Genomic DNA, 18,736 nt, shown 5'->3' with positions numbered 1-18,736 from the left:
GTGGAGCTGCCATGCTGTTTTAGCCGAAGGGCCCCTTCAGATGAGAGTCACATGAACTATTGCAAAGTTATTTCTACTTTTGTTTGGTTCTTTATGTGGACATCTTCCCACGCTGTGGGCATAGCTGTCACTTCAAGCTGTTATTTGCTTTCTAATGTTACTTCTGTAATTTTTGGTGTCTTGGCTTGACAGTCACAAAGGAAGGGTGTGACAAGACAAGTATTTTATTGGTATGTTTTTAACTGCTGTGCACTTTTTTAATGTAAATCAGGCTGTGAGGGGAGGCCTTTCCAAGCCTGACAGAGTCCCAGATGGTGGGATCTGGGGAGGCTTCTCCCTCGATGAGCCCAAGCAAGTGTGCTCGGCTGTAAGGGACCTTTCGGTGTGCAGAGCAGAAGAGGCAGGGAGAGGTCGAAATAGGGAAGAAGGCTGCTGGAGGAGCATGGGCTGGGAGGCACCGAGGGGTGTGAAAGGTCTTGCTGCAGCAGGGAGCAGACTCTGAGCCCGGAGGAGACCAGGTGGGATAGGGAGCTGCTTAGCTCAGGGAACCCCTGAAAATTGCTGTCTTCTGAAGGAACAGGAGATTCACCCTGCAAAGGAGGAGGACACAGTTTCTTCTCAAGTCTTTCATGTAATCTGCCCCACCTGCCATTTCAGATTCCTCTATTTAGAGAGATTTTTTTGGTTTAGTTTATTTTTGTCCTCTAATAAAAGGTAGTTTTAGTGGTTGGAAGCTCCTGGGTCTCTGGGCCATATGTATGTGAAATGGTGAGGATCAGAGGGAGGGTTTGGATAATTTCACCTAAAGGCTTTGGGTGACTTAGCTTAATCACAAAGATGTCAGGATTTGTGACATCTCTGTTCAAGAACTGATATGTCAGTAAATAAAGACTCCCTGTGAGTGGTTTCTCCTTCAGTGGGAAGCTGATCTGCAGGGCCCTGGCCTTCACTGCCACCTGGCAGAAGAGACAACAGTATAAACGATGGGCAGAAAAGTCCAGTTGTTCTTGTACGAGCAGGGAGATGTTCCAAATGAACAGCATAAATTTCTAAACCCCTTGGCCATAAATAAAAGCTTTCAGGCATAAAATGAAAGCAAATTGATGCAAAGCCATATTCCTAAGTTGGAAGATATAATTTCCAATATTCCTTCTGCTCCTGCAAACTTTGGTATCAAAGCTGAGATGATTGTGAAACTGAGAGTGGGACAATGTCATTTTCTTCTGTCTCTCTGGCAAACAGCAAGTGAAAGGGAGTTTTAAAAATTGAGGGCAGGGGTGATGCGATTAAAACCAGCATCAAAATAGGGAACAGGCAGAAGTGCTGAAACATGGTCCCAAGTTATTAAACAAGCTTTACGTGAATGGCGTGTTCCAGGAGACGACATCTTCCACCTGTTGCAGGAGCCAGGAGAGGCTGGAACAAATGAGAGCGCTTGTCACGTCCCCGGCAGTGACAGTGACGGGGCTTCGGGTTCCTCTAAGCGAGAGGAAGGAGCGAGAGATGAGGAATTAGTTATAGCAGACAACTCAGGAAGGGGAGAAATCTAACTGGAGAGCTTTGGCTTTGGGCAAAGGAGTGAGCTTGATATATGTGCTTTTTTTCATCCTTGTCTTGTATACTTGACAGTGGAGGGATTTTTTTTTTTAATCCTCTGAGTAACTTGACTTTTTCACCATGAGAAAAGGAGGACAGAAACCAGAAAAGGGGCTGGAATCATGGCCTCAGGAGTCGCAACAGTATGTTTTAATCTGAGTTTGGAATATGACTCTGAGTTTTGAAATGTAGAAATGAAAGTGTCGACGCACCTAGTTTTCTAGTCATTCAGCAGGAGCGTTTCTTTATGGTGTTCCTGTTTATCTGAAAAGGGGGATGGAGAGCAGATTATGCTGTCTGGCTCCACAGAAGTGTCTCAAGATTTGTTTTCCAGTTGCTGTATTGAAGAGGTCCTGGCAATTAAGTGTGGGTTGTCAGAAATTCTTTGGTCACACAGGGAAAAATGATTTTAAAGAACGTGTGTTATCTTAACAATCATGGAGTGACTGAAAATCCAACACTTTCTGGCTTTAGCTTTTATACACAGATACAACATGTTTGTTTCACTGAACTGGGTCTGCTGCCTGGGACCACTAATAAGCTACAGCTGGGCTTTATTTGTTTACACTGCGAGGCTGAGGTATTGGTCTCAGGGCTTTTTATTATTATTATTATTATTACAATTTGGAATCTGTTGCTGTATGAATGTTTGCCTTATCCTATTTTTAAAAATCAAAGTACTTACCACATTGTAGTTCTAGAGCTCATAAAACTTATTTTTGGATCTGTCTCTACTGTTTCCTTAGTGCTATTTTGTGGCACTGATGGAAGAGGGAGGTATCCATAATGCTCAGTGTTACTGCTGATGTACAGTCACCTTACTTTATGAATAGCTTGATATCGAAGTTACTGTTGTACAGCTAAATAATCCATGTTTAAAACAAAAACGGTAAAGATGGCGAGTTACAGGCAAGAGAGTAAGATGCAGTTTCTGCTAAGATTTGGGATGTGTACTGTGTTAATAGGACAGGCTTAGCATGGTCAAACAACTTTAGTTGTGGAGATTTTTTGTCCCCCCCCCCCCCTTTTTTTTTTTAAATAGTCTTATATCTTCCCAATAGTAAGGGAAAGGAAGATAGGTGAGGGGGGAGCTCGGACTCCTGTTTGAGGGCAATACAGGCATTGCAAGCAGCGTGCCCAGGCTGGAGCTGGCAGAGGTCTGGGGCTGAGGATTGTGTTTGTGTTCAGGGAAGCTGTTTGGGCTGAGACTGTTTAGCTGAAAAAGTATGCAGAAAATGTGATTTCACTTACTGAAGTTAGCGAATTAATAATGGCATTAAATTGCATACTTAATACCAAATGTATTAAAACACATATTCTTAATATTGATTAAAGATGTGAAAATGAGTAGTGATTTAGCCCTGTGGTGTGTTGTAGAAAAGAGTTCTTAAAATTTTGCCACCAAAGTTTGGCAGGGTGGAATCACTGCAGTATAGAAACGGATGCTTGTATGCCTGGCAGTGTTGTCCCAGAGAGAAATATGTTGTCTCAACGACTAGATTTAACATGGGGTTTGGGGAGGAAAAGGAAATCCTTTTCTATAAAGTGGCCATTTATTACCGTGAAGGAATAAGGTGGGTTCTAGGATGTAGCTTGTACGAAGGCCAAACTTGAATTGGTCCATAACTGTCTTATCAAACATGCTTAGAGGAGAGAAACTTTCTGTCTTCAGCACCATGTGAAGAAGGGGAAGATCTGAGCAGTGGGAGTTTGGTTTTCTTTTGGCCTGCCAACACTTCTGGAAATCACACAAAATGGGTAATTCTTGTGATCGATGCCTTTCTTCAGAACGTCCTTGTGAAAACAAGCCCAGCTCTTGGTATCAAGATGACAGTCGCTCAGCCCAGAAAACCATGTTCACCTTTGATTTTTGGTTGTGTATTCCATCAATACTAGGACACAAATCTGAGTCTTGTCTTTTGCCTGCCTTATTGATTTCCTGCGTAAGTGGAGGTCAGAAGGATTGCTTGTGTATTAAAAGAAAAAAAAACCATTGCTCACCATGAGGAAGGATAATAGCATTAGATCCTCTAGTTGCTACTTGGTGCCAGCTGCTTGTATTTGTTCCAGCTGTAATTACACCAAAGACAGCAAAGTTGGGCAGGGGGTGGATTTGGTACGGTTGCTCCAGAATTGGGTTAGTGCCTCTGTTAACAAAGCAACTGTGTTGCAAGTACAAACTTCTATTATAGATCTAGTAATTAGGGCTGCCATCAATCCCAACCACTATAATTAATAGTATGACTGTCAGTTATGATCTTGTTCTCACTCACTTGCAACTTGTGAAAAATTATTCTCTTAGACTGATATTCTCTACATTTGTTCTCAGCACTGGGATAAATTATTTTGGGAAGACTTGAAGAAAAGTCACGTCTGTTAATTTCGTTTTGGATAACATGAGAAATACTTTTCTCAAATTCGTAGAAGTGCCTGTCTTCTCCCCCCACCTGGAGGTTTTGCAGTGAGTGTTTAAAGAACCAGTGTGTTGTGGTACCTGGGCAGCTCTGTTACCAGAAGCTCCATGCGGCTCTTGGAGCTTATCCCCAGCCAGAGCACGTGAACGGTAGGTGAAAGTCTGCCCGGAGGAGCGTGTGAGGAAGCCGGTTGGGCCGTAGCCTCTCTGAAAGCACTGCGATGGCTGCGGCGGTTCCCTTGCAATCCTGGCAGAGCCGATAGGAGAAGGCAGATCTGCTGGGGGTGAAATTCCTCCCCCCGCTCCTCTTTGTACCTTTCCCTCTACCTTATATAGGCTGTCTCTGCAGAGCCGCCCCAAGACGTATTACATATTAAGTGAAACTAATGTAGCGAGTTATTATCTGTTTATCCTTCTCCTGCCCCTCTGCCCAAAAGCCTGTGCCTGAGCTCAGTTGTTTACACGCTTCAGGCTGGGAAGGCAAAGCAGTAGTAGTGGTGGGGTATTGCATCTTACGAGCTTCTGAAAATAAAATTTATGACCATACATATGGTCACAGCATCGCATCCAAAGTGAATTTCCGTACAGGCTGAATGTGGGCTTGCTGGAGTGGTACTGGACAGGCAAAACAGTTGCTCAGTATGGCTTTGGGGGATGCATCGGGCCAAAGTCTGGAGGGGTTGAAAATTGGATTGCGAGATTCCAGATTGCTGGGCTAATGCAGAAAATACAGTGAAAACTGTCCTCAGTGTGGAAGGAAAGGTTTTCGGCAGAGGAAGTGCCGGTGTAGTTACGTAGCCACTACCCGCTGCAGGAGCTAGCAAAAGTAGTCCAGTGTGGTTTTGTGTTCACTGCTGTTCCTTAGATGAAGTGTACGGTTTCCCTGTCAGTTTGACAGCACGTGCCGTCACGGTTCCCTGCAGCTACTTGTCTGGTTTGAAAGAGTGTGCCTTTTTTCCTGTTTGTCAGCAGTTTTCACCTGACTAATTTAGCGGGGGTGAAAGTCTGTGTAACCAAGGTTGAAACCTTCTCATGTCTGTACCTCAGTAAATACTAAATGGCATAATCCCATGCGATGTAGTGAGGGACCCGGTTGCTGTTGCCCCAGAGGAGCTTGCGTAGGAGCTGCGTGCCCCTCTCGGGTAAACCGCGTGAATCCGCACGCCGTGCTCCTGCAGCTCCCTTGCCTCACCGCTCTTTCTCCTGCCTCGTAGGCACGCCGCTTCTGGTGCGAAGGAGCAGCGATCCAGCCGTGGGCCCGCCTGCTGACTTCCACCCCGGTGCTGCTCATCCCGGTGACCACGGTCTCAAACATGCTGTGGCAGTAGGTGTTGTGTAATTCACATTTTAATGAGGGTAAAAACTGTGTTTATCTGTGGGTATAGAGCAGTTTTTTAAGCTAAACATATTTGGATCTAAAACAAAGTGCATCATACTTGTTTTCTGTAAAGCCGTGTATTTTCTCCCCAAAAGTGGACATTTTGGATGATATAGTCAAGTGAATCTCTTTTCCTAATGGGAGACTTAAATATCGCTCCATGGAACAAGGCACTGAAATACGAACTGAACTCTTAGGAATTGTTTGTGGTTTTGCTCAGTTTTATATCGTACAGTTTATCATTACTTAACGGCAAAATGTACTTCCTCTTAATATGCATCACCAGCATTGCGTTCTTTTTTCCTTCTCTTGTCTTCTGATGGCTTTTCTCTCTTCCTTTGGCAGCCTGTTACAATCTTGTAAGGTCTCTTCTTTCTTGCAGGTTCCTATTTTACAATGCGACTCTTTGATTACGAGGACAAATTTGTTCTTAACATTGTCATTACTAAATATTGGATGAAAAACACAATTAGTGGGGAGGCAGTAGTGCTTAATCAGACGTTATTGCAGGCTGTCTTCAAGTTTCTGAAAGCGATGTTGTCTTGGTGACGCTTGGGCCATGTATTTTACTTGGCAGTTTTAGGGCCTGAAACTTCTTGTGAAGGGCGGGTGTTCTTGCGTTACTCGGAAAGATTAAACTCTGCAGAATCTCTGAATGTGTCATCTGGGATATATAAATGTATCAAGCAAAACGGAGCATTTCAGTTGACTTGGTGTTTGCCTAGAAAGCTCTGCAGGGCCTGCTTCTGCATTGCCTTGTACCAAACGAGCACTAGTTTAAGTGAGGATGCAGTTACACCTGCCTTTTATTTGCCTGTGGGGCACGTGCACGTGGGGCTTTCCCTTTCCCTTTCCTCTGCAGGGTTGCAATTCACTCCCTGTCCCTACTTGCTTGAATTGATACTAGTCATTGAAACGACCTGGTTTCCAAAACAGAAACAAACAAAAAAAACCCTCAACCCCCCCCCAAACCTCTGCTTCTGACAGGAGGAAGGCAGCCTCGACCTAGATGACAGTCAGTTTATGGTGAGGTTTTACGGGTGGTCATAGTGCATGTAAAGGAGCAGCGGGAAGGAACTGTGTTCAGGAGCAAGGGCTGCAGGTGGGAACCTGCTCAGCTGAAGAGGTTGTATTTAAAAATCATACCTTGTGTTAAGTTGGAGTGAGGTAAGCAAATAGAAAGTCAGATGACTTGTATATAAATGGTTTCATGGATCTGAATCTTAACTTTGTAAATTCTGAAGACCAACACTGGATTTTAGTTAGCTGTTTGTTGTCTCGCCAGCTGTGTGTATGTAGTGTGTGTCCTATTTAATTGTGTCTTGTGTTTGTAGAGTGGTGCAATTTTCACTCTCCACGTACGTTATGGCATGGCAGGGTGCTGAACTCTTGACAATGTCCCACTTCGTTTGGCGGATCTGTGTGGGCTGAGTTCCTGTTCTTCTGAGAAGCCCGCTGCTAGCAGTTACGTATTCAGTACATACTGACTTTTCTGATGAATTGAAGTACACAGAATTCTTGGTTAACAGTACAGCTCTTACTCTGTTTACAAAGTTAAGAAATTTGCCAAGTGAGTATGTTGCTATGTAATACTTAATCTGCCATAGGAGGTGAGCTGGTAGTTTATAACCATGGAACTTCAACAAAAAATGGAGAAATTGGTGAAATCACTGCATTTGATTTCAGGATGTGTTGTGCATGTTTTATTTGTGACCACCAGGGAAAGAAAGAAAGTTTTGTTGCTAATATTACATTGAAAACAAGAAGTGCATTTTATGCCATTATGTGGGGACTGTAGTTATACCTTGTAGGCCACAGGCTCGCAATCCTTCCCTGGTTGGCGCGGGACACAAGAAGGGATGCAAGAATCCTCTAGGCCTAAAAGAAATCTGCACACTTAAAATAGAGAGCGTTCCTCCTTCAGCCCTAGGTATAACAGGCACTTGGCAAGAGTGAAGAAAGTCCTCAAATTTTTTTTCAAATGTTGCATGAATAATGTTAATTTTTTTTTGTCATAACAAAAATCTGTTATAGCAAAATGCTTTATGCCACCTCTTATTTTTGCAACAGTACCATTTCTGAAATTCTCAATCATACTGAAATATGCTTTGGCATAATGTATTGAGAAGTATAAGAAGCGTAAATAACATAAATTAGATACAGATTGTTTTAAAACACAGGGAAAAATTGATCTCTGACAAATGAAAATATGTGGCATAAACAAGCAAACACTGCATTTTGAATATAGCTATGCTCTTTCAGGTATGTTTTAAAGCAGTATTTTGAGAAAATTAATTTGTTCTTTATTTTTTGCTGGAAATTCAAAATTATTATTGAATTTCCCCTTCCACAAACATATATATATTTTTTTCCTAATTGCTTCATTGAATTCAAATACAAGTTGGAAAACTCAGAGCCACTGGTAGGTTAAATTGTTTTCAGTGCAGAATGTATTAAAAGTTAAGCCTCTGTATTTATGCCACAGCTATCTCAGCTATCAGTTTATAATTGAAACTAACTTTCATAATTAGTTTAATTGTTTTGGCATTTTGGGCATTTGGCACATGTGGAATTGGCAGTTCAGTTCTATGTAGAAATTTTTAGTTGCACTTATGCTGTCTTAATATGATTTTATACCGGTACACCAGTGTTGGTAAGTTGGCCAGATCTGATAGGCGATTATCATATGAGTCTTTGAAGACAACACTGACTTGTCTGTAGGAGAGTGCAGGACAGATGCAGTAGGGTAGTGCACAAAATAAAATAAGGAATATGCAGAAGTGTAAGAAAAGGAGATTCCTACCAAGTTCAGGTAAGGAACCTTTTGAGCAGTGACAGTATTTATAGCACCTAAGCAGGGCATATATTCTGGTTTTGGATAGGTCTCCAGTGTGGTTTTGGATAGTGCTCCATTCATTCTAAGGAAGGCTGTTGCATGCCACACCGTGTTTACTAGAAAGACATCTTTTTTTGAGTGAACAGGTAGTTTGAGAATTGGAGCCATTCTTTTAGATGTTCTCTGACACTTATCCTGTCATAGCTAGAGTTTTAGTCCCAATTAAGAAAATATTTCTAGATCTGTCAAAAGCTGATAGTGAAGTCCAGCATCTGTTCTCTCAGACTGGAAGTCATTTAACAGATGGTACAGAATCTGAGTTTCCTTTCTTGTCCAGGCTTCCCCTCCCTCATCGTGATAGCTGCCACCGAAAAATCTAGACACTATAATCAGACAAAAATAGGGAGAACAAACATCTGAAAGCACTATGGAACAAAAGGTATTTCTTAAGGAAATTGCTAATTTTTTGGAGTCAGCTGTTAAGGTTTTTTGACCAGTTATAATCATAGGGCCCTGGATGGGCGCTCAGGAAATGCAAACATCCATCCCTGTGGTTTCAGCAAGTTCTTCCAGGGAGGCATCGTTAGCATAATGCACTTCTCAAAATCGTGGGGCCGTAGCTTTGCCAGGACAATATCCGAGTGTGTCCAACTGTGTCTTGGCTCTGACTGGCCTGCCGTCAGAGCGTGGGGTTATCAAGAGACATGAAATCTTCCGCTTCTTCCATGTAGTGCTGCCATGCTGTTTCATTCAGGGGGTTGAAGCCTTTCAGAGAGAGGAGGTATTTTGTTGCCACTTAACATTTCCTCGGCGTTTTTCCCCCGCTTGCCAAGAGAAGATGCAGTTTCAGGTTCTCCACAGGAACTTGAAAGTTCCTAAGCAGATCCCTCTACCCAAGCCCCAGCCAGGTAAGGATGAGACACAGCAATGCAGAAAGTCTGAACTGGGGGGGCTCTCCTTATTTGTTTTGAACTTTCTAGAGAGCAAATTAAGTTTTGCTGCTCTTAGTCTGGTTCATGTAGGCAGTTAACTATTAAAGGGTAGCAGAAGCATTTGAACTTTCTTCTCTGGAGCTATTACCTCTGTTTATCTCTCTTGACTCAGGAACAGACTTTCCTACTATCTTCAGGCTTCATCCCAGCTATGGGTTCCTGAGATTGAGACTGAGGAGGATTCTGGTCCCATTTAAATTGATGGGAGTTTTGCATTAGTTCTGGTGGGACCGAGATTTAACCTCCTGATCTGTTACGGGGATGCTACATTCTATATGACCTGCTTTTCTGTAAGAGCAGCATATTTCCTGGATAAATACTTAGGTTAACTTGGAGTAAATTCATAGGAATGACTGATTAAATTGTACTTATCCATACTTAAAGATACAGTGAGATGTTGGATCAATTGAAGAGCTGCTCCTGTGGCTCAATCCAGTCTCAAGTTTTAGCTAAACGCTTCTTAAACTTGACTATTTTATGCATTGTGGACATATAATGGGCAGTTTGGGGTAAGTTTTATATATAATCAGAACATTATGTTTCAAGGATCAAAATCTCCCCTGCTTCTTCTGGCCATTAATTGTGTTTGTAATGTATTAGCCTTTCTGATTAAGTATCTGCAGATTAGCATAATGCAAGTATACGAAAGGATGCAGCTCTGTTGTTTGTTCCTTTTGCGTACTGTTTTATATATGTTTGTAAACAAAGTTACTAATGTTGTGATCAGAGCTTGTTTCTGGGATAAAGATTATCAATAGTACTTTCAAAGTGTTTGGGTGCTTTTTATTATAAGGATAAAAAGCAAAAATGTTACTTCATATAATCATGCTATTGAAAAGCGCTGCGGGGCACGGAAGGTCTTTTCTGACACGGTGATCAAACCACAGTTGCAGAGCTGTAACTCAGTTGTGCGGGCTGGTTTCTGGTAGGGCTACAGCTGAGAGACTGCGTTGCAAGGAGGGAGGGTATCGCGTCCCTTTCTCGAAAGATGAAACTCTTGTCCAGTGTGTTTAACAGGCCAAACATTTACTCACCGCGGCTGGGCCAGGTAGTTTTAGTTTCGGGTTCCTTTGCGGGTGTTGGCGTCTCAGGATGCAATTCTCCCGCAGCAGGGGCGTGCCGGCAGCCGGGGCTGTGAGAGGGAAAGCGACTATCGCGGGGAACTCGGCCATTCTTCAGGAAGCGGCAGTGCTGGAACCACCACGCGCGTGTAATGCTTTGGCCAGCGCTAGTCACTGTGTAATGATTAGGTAGCAAATAAAGTGGAAATGGAAACATATCTGAGGTATTAAAATGAGTGTCGTGGGAGGGGCAAGATTGCGTTGCACGGGAGTAGCGTGGCCTGACAGTCATGCAGGGTAGCAAGGGTTTTAAATGCTGGAAGGCTTTAGTCTTCTTCCTAGTGAAAGTTTTCCTGTTGATAATTTAACTTGTTACTCTTGGAATACCGCTGTGTGGAACTGTGAGCAGAAGACTTGGGGGGATTTAGGAAGAGTTTTCTGTCGCTCAGGCGGTGGGAAAGTTCTGATCAGTTTGTGTTTTTTAAATCCGAGTTCTGGCTCGGATGCATCCGTTTTTAAAGCAGCTCCTGCGTGTCTGCTTATGCCGTGGAACACGCGCAGCGCGTCTTAGCAGCGCAGGAGCTCGTCACTGCACTGCTCCGGGCGTCTGACGGGACGATCGCAGGGCCCTCCGCGGCGACGGGGGCTTGGAGGTGGCGGCGCGCGGCAGCCGGGGCTGCGTGGCGGCCTTGCCCCATGGAAACCTCCGAGCACCGCTTCCAAATCCGCCTGTGCGGCTAGCTGGGGGCTGTCAGATTAACAAAAGCCATTCGCTCTCGATTTTTTTTCTGTTGTTTTTCAAACTTGCACTGACTTTTTTCCCCCCCTTCGTTGCATAGTGTGCTGTGGTATTATTCACCAAAGAGAAATAGCTATGTATTGTAGAGGGAAAACTAAGAAAGCTAAGTGAAATATTCAGAGTGTTTCAGCATACTGAATTGATCATCTGAAACAGGACAAAAGTGCCCTGTGGTAATTTTCTTTTCTGAGGGGGCAAAGAGGTGTGTGCGTGGGGAGGGGGAGAGCGGCTTTGTGATGCCTGGCGCAGCTTACATGTAAGAGAGAGTGTATTGTTTTACCGGTATTGTACAAGATGAGCAGTGGGTGTAATTTACATATTTTCATTTGAGCAGCCTAAGTAGACTTTTTGTAATTTATTTTAATAAGAGCTAATGATGAATGTTCCGTGATACAGTATAGAAATTATCAGGAAAAAGTTATAATTGGTAAAAGTTACTCATTGTTAATGTGTTGCTTTCTGTAGCCTGTTTCCAATGAGAGGATTGCAGGGTTTTTACTGAATATTCATGAGAGAAAGTATGTATTATGAAAAAATCAAAGTTTTCCATCGTTCTGGAACTTTACCAGCTTAGTAGGGGACTGGGTTTCTTTCCATTTTAAAATATATTGTGGGCTTTTGCTGTTGTTTCCAAGATGCCTGATTGCTGGAAACCTCTGCCTGCGTCCTCTGCCTCGCGCAGTCAGGTAGCTGTGATTGCGCATGATGGAAGATGCCTGTGAAACTTAAACTCTTTCTTTTTTTCCCCATGTGGCCTGTCTTATAAAGAACGTGGAAAAATTGTAGGGTGGAAATAAGAACTGCTGACAAAAAAGGAGAAGCAGGTGATGCTTTCAGTGCTGTTGACACATATTCATCTATGGCTCCATCTTTGGAGTCCTACAAAATACTGTTATTCCAGCTTTTAGCAGGCAGCTTACACAACAGGCTTATTGCACTGAAATTGGAACGAAACATTAGGAAGTTGCTTGCTTGTCTGACAGCAAAATTAAAAGTGGAAGATGACAGTCAACATGGCTCATGCATATCATTTACTGTCAAGCTCTAGAAACATGTAGCTAAAATAAAATGGGTGCTGAGTCAGTCAATGTCCTCCTGACATACATATCATTAAAATATATAAATAACATTTTCCATGAACGCAGCAACCCAGCAGGCAACTGAGAATAATGGCAACCCAAACCCAAATACTGCTGTGGCATTAGGAAAAAACTCTTTTAGGGTTTTTTAATACGTCATCTTTCAGTGCACTGAAGTATGATGCTCCTCTCTTATTCTGATTAATATCTCTGCTTCTGAAGGTGAGATCAGTGGCTTTGTTTTTCTTACAAGATTGATAGTTATTTGTGCTCAAAGCTGTGATTATTTAAAAGAGGTCCCTTAGATCTTAAATTACCTATCCACCTAGAGAGACCTTATCCAGAGACTTGTTCTTCTCCTGTGTAGATGGTGTCTCAGCTAATCTGGATTTACATTTTTTACAGTTATTATTTTAATATAGTGTTCTTTGAAACTTGCAAATTCACAGTTGTTTTTAGGTCAGCAAGTCCCACTTGCTTTGTGCCTATAAAGCAGTTGCTTGCAATGGCAGTGAAAGGAGGAATAGTCTACTGCTCATGTGTGCTGTGCACTCCTGGAGTCGCACGTGTTCGATGTGGTGGGACTGGAAGTAATAAACTGAGACCCCTGGGAATATAGACTAGAATGGTGAAGGTGATTTAGCAAGATTTGAGATTTAGATCAAACACCTCACCTTTGATTTTTGTCAGTGACTGCAATATCATATAAAAGCAAAAAACTTTGGCCCTCAAGAGAAATCTTACAAGAACAGCTGCTCTCGTAAGACTTTTTTTCTTGAAAATCTAGCTGCATAGTGGTTGTGGGATGGGGGTTTTCTTGCTTTGTTTTGTTTTGGGTTTTTTTTTTGTAGTAGTAGTAGTACTACTACTACTACTAAGTTTTATCTGGAATTTGCCTTGTTAAATCTAGGTTTGAATTAGAGCGTGTGAATCGCAAAGTTCCTCTCTAAATAATTCAGGTAAAACAGCTTTCTTATTTGCATTAGTCCTGAGATATGCTCATAATACCTCCATGTTTGCACTGCAGCACCTACCGTCACTGGCCGAGGGTTCACCATGGTATCTTGAAGAGTGTGTGGAATTACTCTTCCTGTTGGCCTCCACACCACGGTTTATTTAGCTCCTGGCTAAAATAGGGTAATATGAACTTGAACCTTAAATAAGAGAGTTGCTTGGCTTTTTGTAACATACTTGCTCCATTGAACTGAATAGTGGTGTATCTGAGGTGATTATACGTTTAACACCTGTGGAGATGAGTTGGTATCTCTTTCTTCTTCCTTTTTTTTTTTTTTTTTTTTTTTAGAATTATCAGGTCCAATCAGTTTCACAATGTAGCTATCAGCTTTACAGAAAGAAAAGGAAAGCCCTCCTTTTCAGCTGTCCTCATCTCAGCCTAAGAAATATGGCAGATGCTCTTCAAATTTAGAGTTCAGCTCCATTCCCCTTCCTCCCCAAAAAAGGGAAGGAAAAAAAAAAACCCACAGCCCCCCCCCCCCCCCCCCCACACACACACACTCTGTAATGCTCTGCATAAGTCCTTCAAACAGCAGAATAGGGATCACACAGGAATTCACTGCTTTGGGCTAAAGTAGGGTCTGCAAGTAGTACTGCTGAGCAAGGGCCGGTTATTCTTCGTCTCCTCGTCTTCTGACATTTTCCGTAAGAGCCCAAATGAGTTCTCTGTTTCTGATGCAGGAGAGGCATATTCCAAGGGAAATTCTACAAAATACTTCCCCAAGAAGTTGCAAACATGTTAAAGGCCAGGGAACAAGAGAACAAAGATTAAATGAGTTTGAAGTCACAGTGAAGAAAAAGCTCTATGAGAAGGAATAAAGATATTCTCTTTGGTTTGAAAAGGCATAGCTAAGTTATGGGTGTTTAATCTAAAAATACATAATCTAAATAAATCAAATGTGTGATGCTGCAGTTCTTAGTGACAAATCTGTTGTTTCTAAGAAATTTTTGTAGTTATATTCTCATTAGCCAAAGAATTAGTGCCTTAGTGCTTTTTTCATTTAAAAGAACATAGAAACATTTTCCTTAGATCTATGAGGCACCAAGCGTAGCTGCACAGGCATCAGACGTTTCGGTATGATTCCGCAAAAATGCGCTTTTCTTAGTAGTGAAAATTCCACAACATGAAAAGCAGGTATGGAGCCTCGGTGGCTACTGTGTACTAAGTCATAAATATATCCACATTTCCTTCATTCAGAGTGCCCACCTTCTTGGATCCTCTCAGATTTCCATTTGAGAGATTGAATTCAATACTGTTGTGTCTCTGAGAAGAGTATTGTAGGAAACATTCTGAAAATGTTGATTGAGGTGGTGTGCTCTCTCCAAAGAAATTCTTTTGTATAGTGGTAAGAACGGCTAAAGTCGGAAAGTTTTGCTCCTTGTGGAAAAAATGTGAAAGACAATGCTAAGCTTATAATATAAGTCCTCCTCAAGTTTCTACCAGGGAGGCTCAGAAGAAATAGAACTGGAATGGACTAAAAAGAGTGATTGCAGTGGAAAAATTTTTATAATTTAGAAATTATTCTGTAAACTTTGGGGTAAAAGGAGAAGCAAGTTCCACTACACTCTGCTCCATTCTGTCCATCTTTGATTCCTTGTTTTTAGGAGTGGAGGTAATCATATAGAGAAAACACTCTCTCATATCTTGCAGAAGAGAAAAAGGGAAATTTTCTGGATTACTATTATAGATGTAACCAAACCTTGCTAGAAAGGATACCTTGTTATGTTCAGATTGACAGTCTAGCTCCTATACAAGTAGGGAATATCTAGTATATGATATTCTTTTTTTAGCGGCTGAGAACACAGCAAGAAAATGTCAACAGCAGAAATATTTTTAAATTAGGGATTACTGTGTTAATTATGATATGAAAGCTATCTTTGGGTTTACAAACACTGTGGACCACAATGATTGTTTAACGTGCAGCAATGATGCTGTGCCTTTTTACCTTTCAACATCTAGTTTGTATGTACCTGTCACTTTCAAATGGCTGTTTTGAGAGATGTTGATGACACTATTCTGCTAATGTCATCAATCATACAAACACTGATATTAACAGGTAAAGAAGTTCATCAGAACCAGGTGCCTGCTCCTATAAATAAAATTTAATTTTTTTTCATGGTATGGCATTATGCCAACAGATTATGTCCCTTTGGGGAAATGAATTTGCTGCTTATTATGTACAGGAAATGTATAAAACATCAAATTCTTAATGTTAGTTCCATTAAAAGTATTTGTATGTCGCATCTGATGCCATTTACCTTTTTGAACAGGTTTAACATGCAGGTTCTAGGCTTACAGTAATTTAATTTTTTGTTGAAATGATTCAATATTTATAATTTATTTGGTGATATAATTATGGTGACCATAGAAGTTCTTCAGGTGTGTTCATATTTAATTGGTAAGATTACTTCAGGTCTATCTTTCTGTGCCACTATTGCCAGAATGCATATTTAGGGCTGCTTTGCAACTCCGAGTTGCAGATAGGCATTTTTAGTTTGTTCCATAAAAACTTTAAAAATGTTATTTGATTTAATATGTACAATATATAGTCTGTTTCTTTTGATTTTTAAATAGCTGAAGTAATGAATCTAGGCTTTTGGTAAACATTAAATAAAATGGTACAAATTAGAAATAGAGCTCATAGCAAGCTCATAGTACTTATCAGTTCTTAAAAAAACAGATTTTTTTTTCTAAGCAGAAGGAAGAAAAATGCCTCTGCTCTGATCGTAGCAGCAGATGTTTTTAGCGGGAAGGCATGTCTTTGCAAATAAATAAAGCGATGCTAGCCACCGTTGGCATATACAGCGTCTATGTTCATGTGGTGCCCTTTGCCAGCAATGTATTTTGTAAGAGAATTGAAATTGCGTCTCACGTGTTGCTGTGAAAAGGGGAATTTCAGTCCACAGCTAATGAAAGGGTGCCTATCCAGAAGGAATCTAAGACTGAAAACTGGAAAGTAGAGTTTATTTTCCAACATGGAAAACAGAGAAGGCCTTGGCAACCCAGGCACCTACCACTGATTTTTGCCCTTACTGCTGGGTTCGGGCTCCTTGGCCCCTCGCTAAGCTGCTCGTCAGCAGGAGCGTGTGCCGCGGGGCTGCCCACCCCGGCGCTCCTCCCAGCCTCGGCGGGGCGGTGGGTGCCCAAGGCAGGCGGCCCTGCCGCTTGGGGCTTTTCCATCGGCTCATCTCTTCGGAAGCGCTGGCAGCCTTTTCTCGTGGTGGCCGGGCTGCTGTCCTGGCTGTCCCCCGTCGTGGGCACGAGGGATGCTGGCTCACGTCATCCCCGGCTCGCCCAGGCCGTCCCGCAGGCGCTGCGAGCTGCTGCCGCCCTTCCCAGCTCGCTCGCGGTGGCCGTTTTCCCTCCTTCCCAGGGCAGCGTAAGGCCACAGCGGAAAAAGCCACGAGCCAGCGTAAGGCCACAGTGGAAAAAGCCACGAGCCACACAGAAGTCCCTTGCAGACTCGGTCTTACTGTGTGCTTTCATTTCGTAAATTCGGACTTCAAGCAAGGTCCGCCTTTTTTTTTTTTCTTTTTTCTTTCTCCTCAACTAATTCAAAGAGATAAGAGGTGCCAGCAACGAGAACAGGAACAGTCTCCATCCTTGGAGATACTCAAAAGCTGCCTGGACACGGTTCTGGGCAATGCGCTCTAGGTGCCCAGGTGACCCCGCTCGAGCGGGGGGTTGGACCAGGTGGATCTCCAGAGGTCCCTGCCGACCCCAGCCCTTCTGTGAAGAGGGAGAATCCTGAGCTTTTATACTGGTAATTTTCGTGTGGTTTTGAAGTGAAAAAACTTGTCATACCCTGAAACTGGGGGATAGAAAGCTCCTATTGGGGAAGACAAATTGTGTCAGGAGTGTTCAACCTCCAGCCTAATATGTTTTTCCTACTGCGGGTAGTGCTTCTCGGTTCATTATAGCGTGCTCTCATACGTCGTCATTTCTCTCAAGGCTGTTGTGCCTCCCAACGTAAAGCAGATTGATGCTGGCACACTTTTTCTATTTTAATTTTCCAAAGTTGTCACACTGAAACTGTTCTTCATATTGGAAGTGCTTTGAAGTGAAGTGATAAACAAAGAACTAAAATAAAATTAAAAAGGAACACGAACAACATTTCATCTTGGTGTGCCTTTTCTAAAATCAGCTGAATGGATGGAGTACCCTTGTGCCACTGTAGGAAGTCTGCAAGCGTTATCCGATCGATCTAAATTGAGTTGGTGTATATGCAGTAAGCAGAAACAGGTGAAAATTAGTTTATCTGTGCGCAGCTCTTTTCTATTTGCTTTGAACAGTGAGACACAAAACTAGTTTTCAGACCTGATTGGTTTTGTTTATTTTCAGGGAGGGGCAGGGGCGGAACATATGTTATATTAAACCAAGAAACTCTATAAAGTCACTGGCTCTATTGTGACATTTGCAGATAAAGGTGGAGAGTCCTACTGTAAATAAATCTGAAGTGAATCCATGAGGAAGAACAGCAGCTATCCTTGCTATCCCTTTAGTTCTGTCTTTATGGAAAAGAAAAAACTCAATTTTCTGTCCTTTCACTTAAGGAGAGAAGTTGTTGTGTCTACCCAGCATCAGAAACACCAACCAACTTAACTGGAATATGGCTTATAATTTTACTGACAGTTGTATAAATCTTTTTTTCCCTCTCTCTGTCAGTTATGCTTGTGGTTTTGCCTTTTTTTTTTTTTTTTAATTTGTGGACTCCCAAAACTTTTCCGGTGAAGATGCAGTCTGTGCATATTGAAGTTAAGCCTCCTTGATAGTAACATAGCTCTTCAGTTATTTTTTTATGAACTCTTAAAAGTAGTCAAGCATCTTTCAGGGGTCTGTTGACCACAGATTGAAGCTGTTGTCTGCAACAACAGAAAAGATGAAGTCCAGGTGGTAAATAGTACTCTCACTGTTACAATCACTGGGTGCACAGTTTCCATTAACTTTTGAATTACAAATCCATGTCCCTAGAACAGCTTTGGGACCATGTAACACAACAGCTTTTATACAGATTAAAAAAAACTTTTATACACCCCCTTCACCCCCCCCCCCGCCCCATTCAGCAGTGAGAAGCAGGAGTTAGACAAAAGAAGCCCGACTTCTCCAGAGGGGCAGAGTGGGGGCCTTTCCCGAGCGTGCCAGCCTTGCCTGTGCAGTTGTGACTTGTATTCCCCTTTCCCAGCAGAGAGGTAATTGCCATTTTCTTTTCCTGTGCCGAGAGGTATCAACACCGCTTCAGGAGATAACCAAAGACCCAAGAGACTTGGCTGTGGGCTTTGAGTCACGCTGTTAATCCAGCTTGAACCCAGCTCCTAGAAGTGAGCATTTACTTTCTGGGGAGTATGTTACCTGCTTCCAGAATGGTGGTGTAGGGCTCCAAAAACAATAAGCCAAACACAGGACTAGAAATCCAATGTTGTCCTTTCCACTAATTTTAGTGTGCTCACAGGCAGTAGGTTTTGATGCACGTAGGTCTTACGGCTTCTGTACCTGTTCAGGCTGGACGCTAAAGAATTAAAGGATTTTCTTAGTGGAAACGGCTAATGTTTTCTTTGACGAAGACTTTA

The 18,736-nt window shown here is 42.3% G+C and overlaps 1 protein-coding gene across 7 annotated transcripts in view; it reads left to right on the top strand.

The window, feature by feature from the left end:
- The window catches only part of PARD3B (par-3 family cell polarity regulator beta), a 432,959-nt gene that overhangs the window by 155,771 nt on the left and 258,452 nt on the right, over positions 1-18,736 (top strand). For 6 of the 7 annotated variants that reach the window (XM_064515264.1, XM_064515263.1, XM_064515262.1 and 3 more), the window contains one exon: positions 5,224-5,333. The exons of the other annotated variant lie outside the window; for it this stretch is intronic. In XM_064515264.1, coding sequence (XP_064371334.1) covers positions 5,224-5,333 — 110 coding nt within the window. The remainder of the gene's footprint in view (positions 1-5,223; positions 5,334-18,736) is intronic. 7 annotated transcript variants of the gene reach the window in all.

Source organism: Dromaius novaehollandiae, chromosome 7 (assembly GCF_036370855.1).
Source record: "Dromaius novaehollandiae isolate bDroNov1 chromosome 7, bDroNov1.hap1, whole genome shotgun sequence".
In the NCBI taxonomy this organism is placed as follows: Eukaryota; Metazoa; Chordata; class Aves; order Casuariiformes; family Dromaiidae; genus Dromaius; species Dromaius novaehollandiae.
The sequence above is the reverse complement of the archived record's forward strand: the minus strand, read 5'-3'. Positions and strand labels throughout refer to the sequence as shown.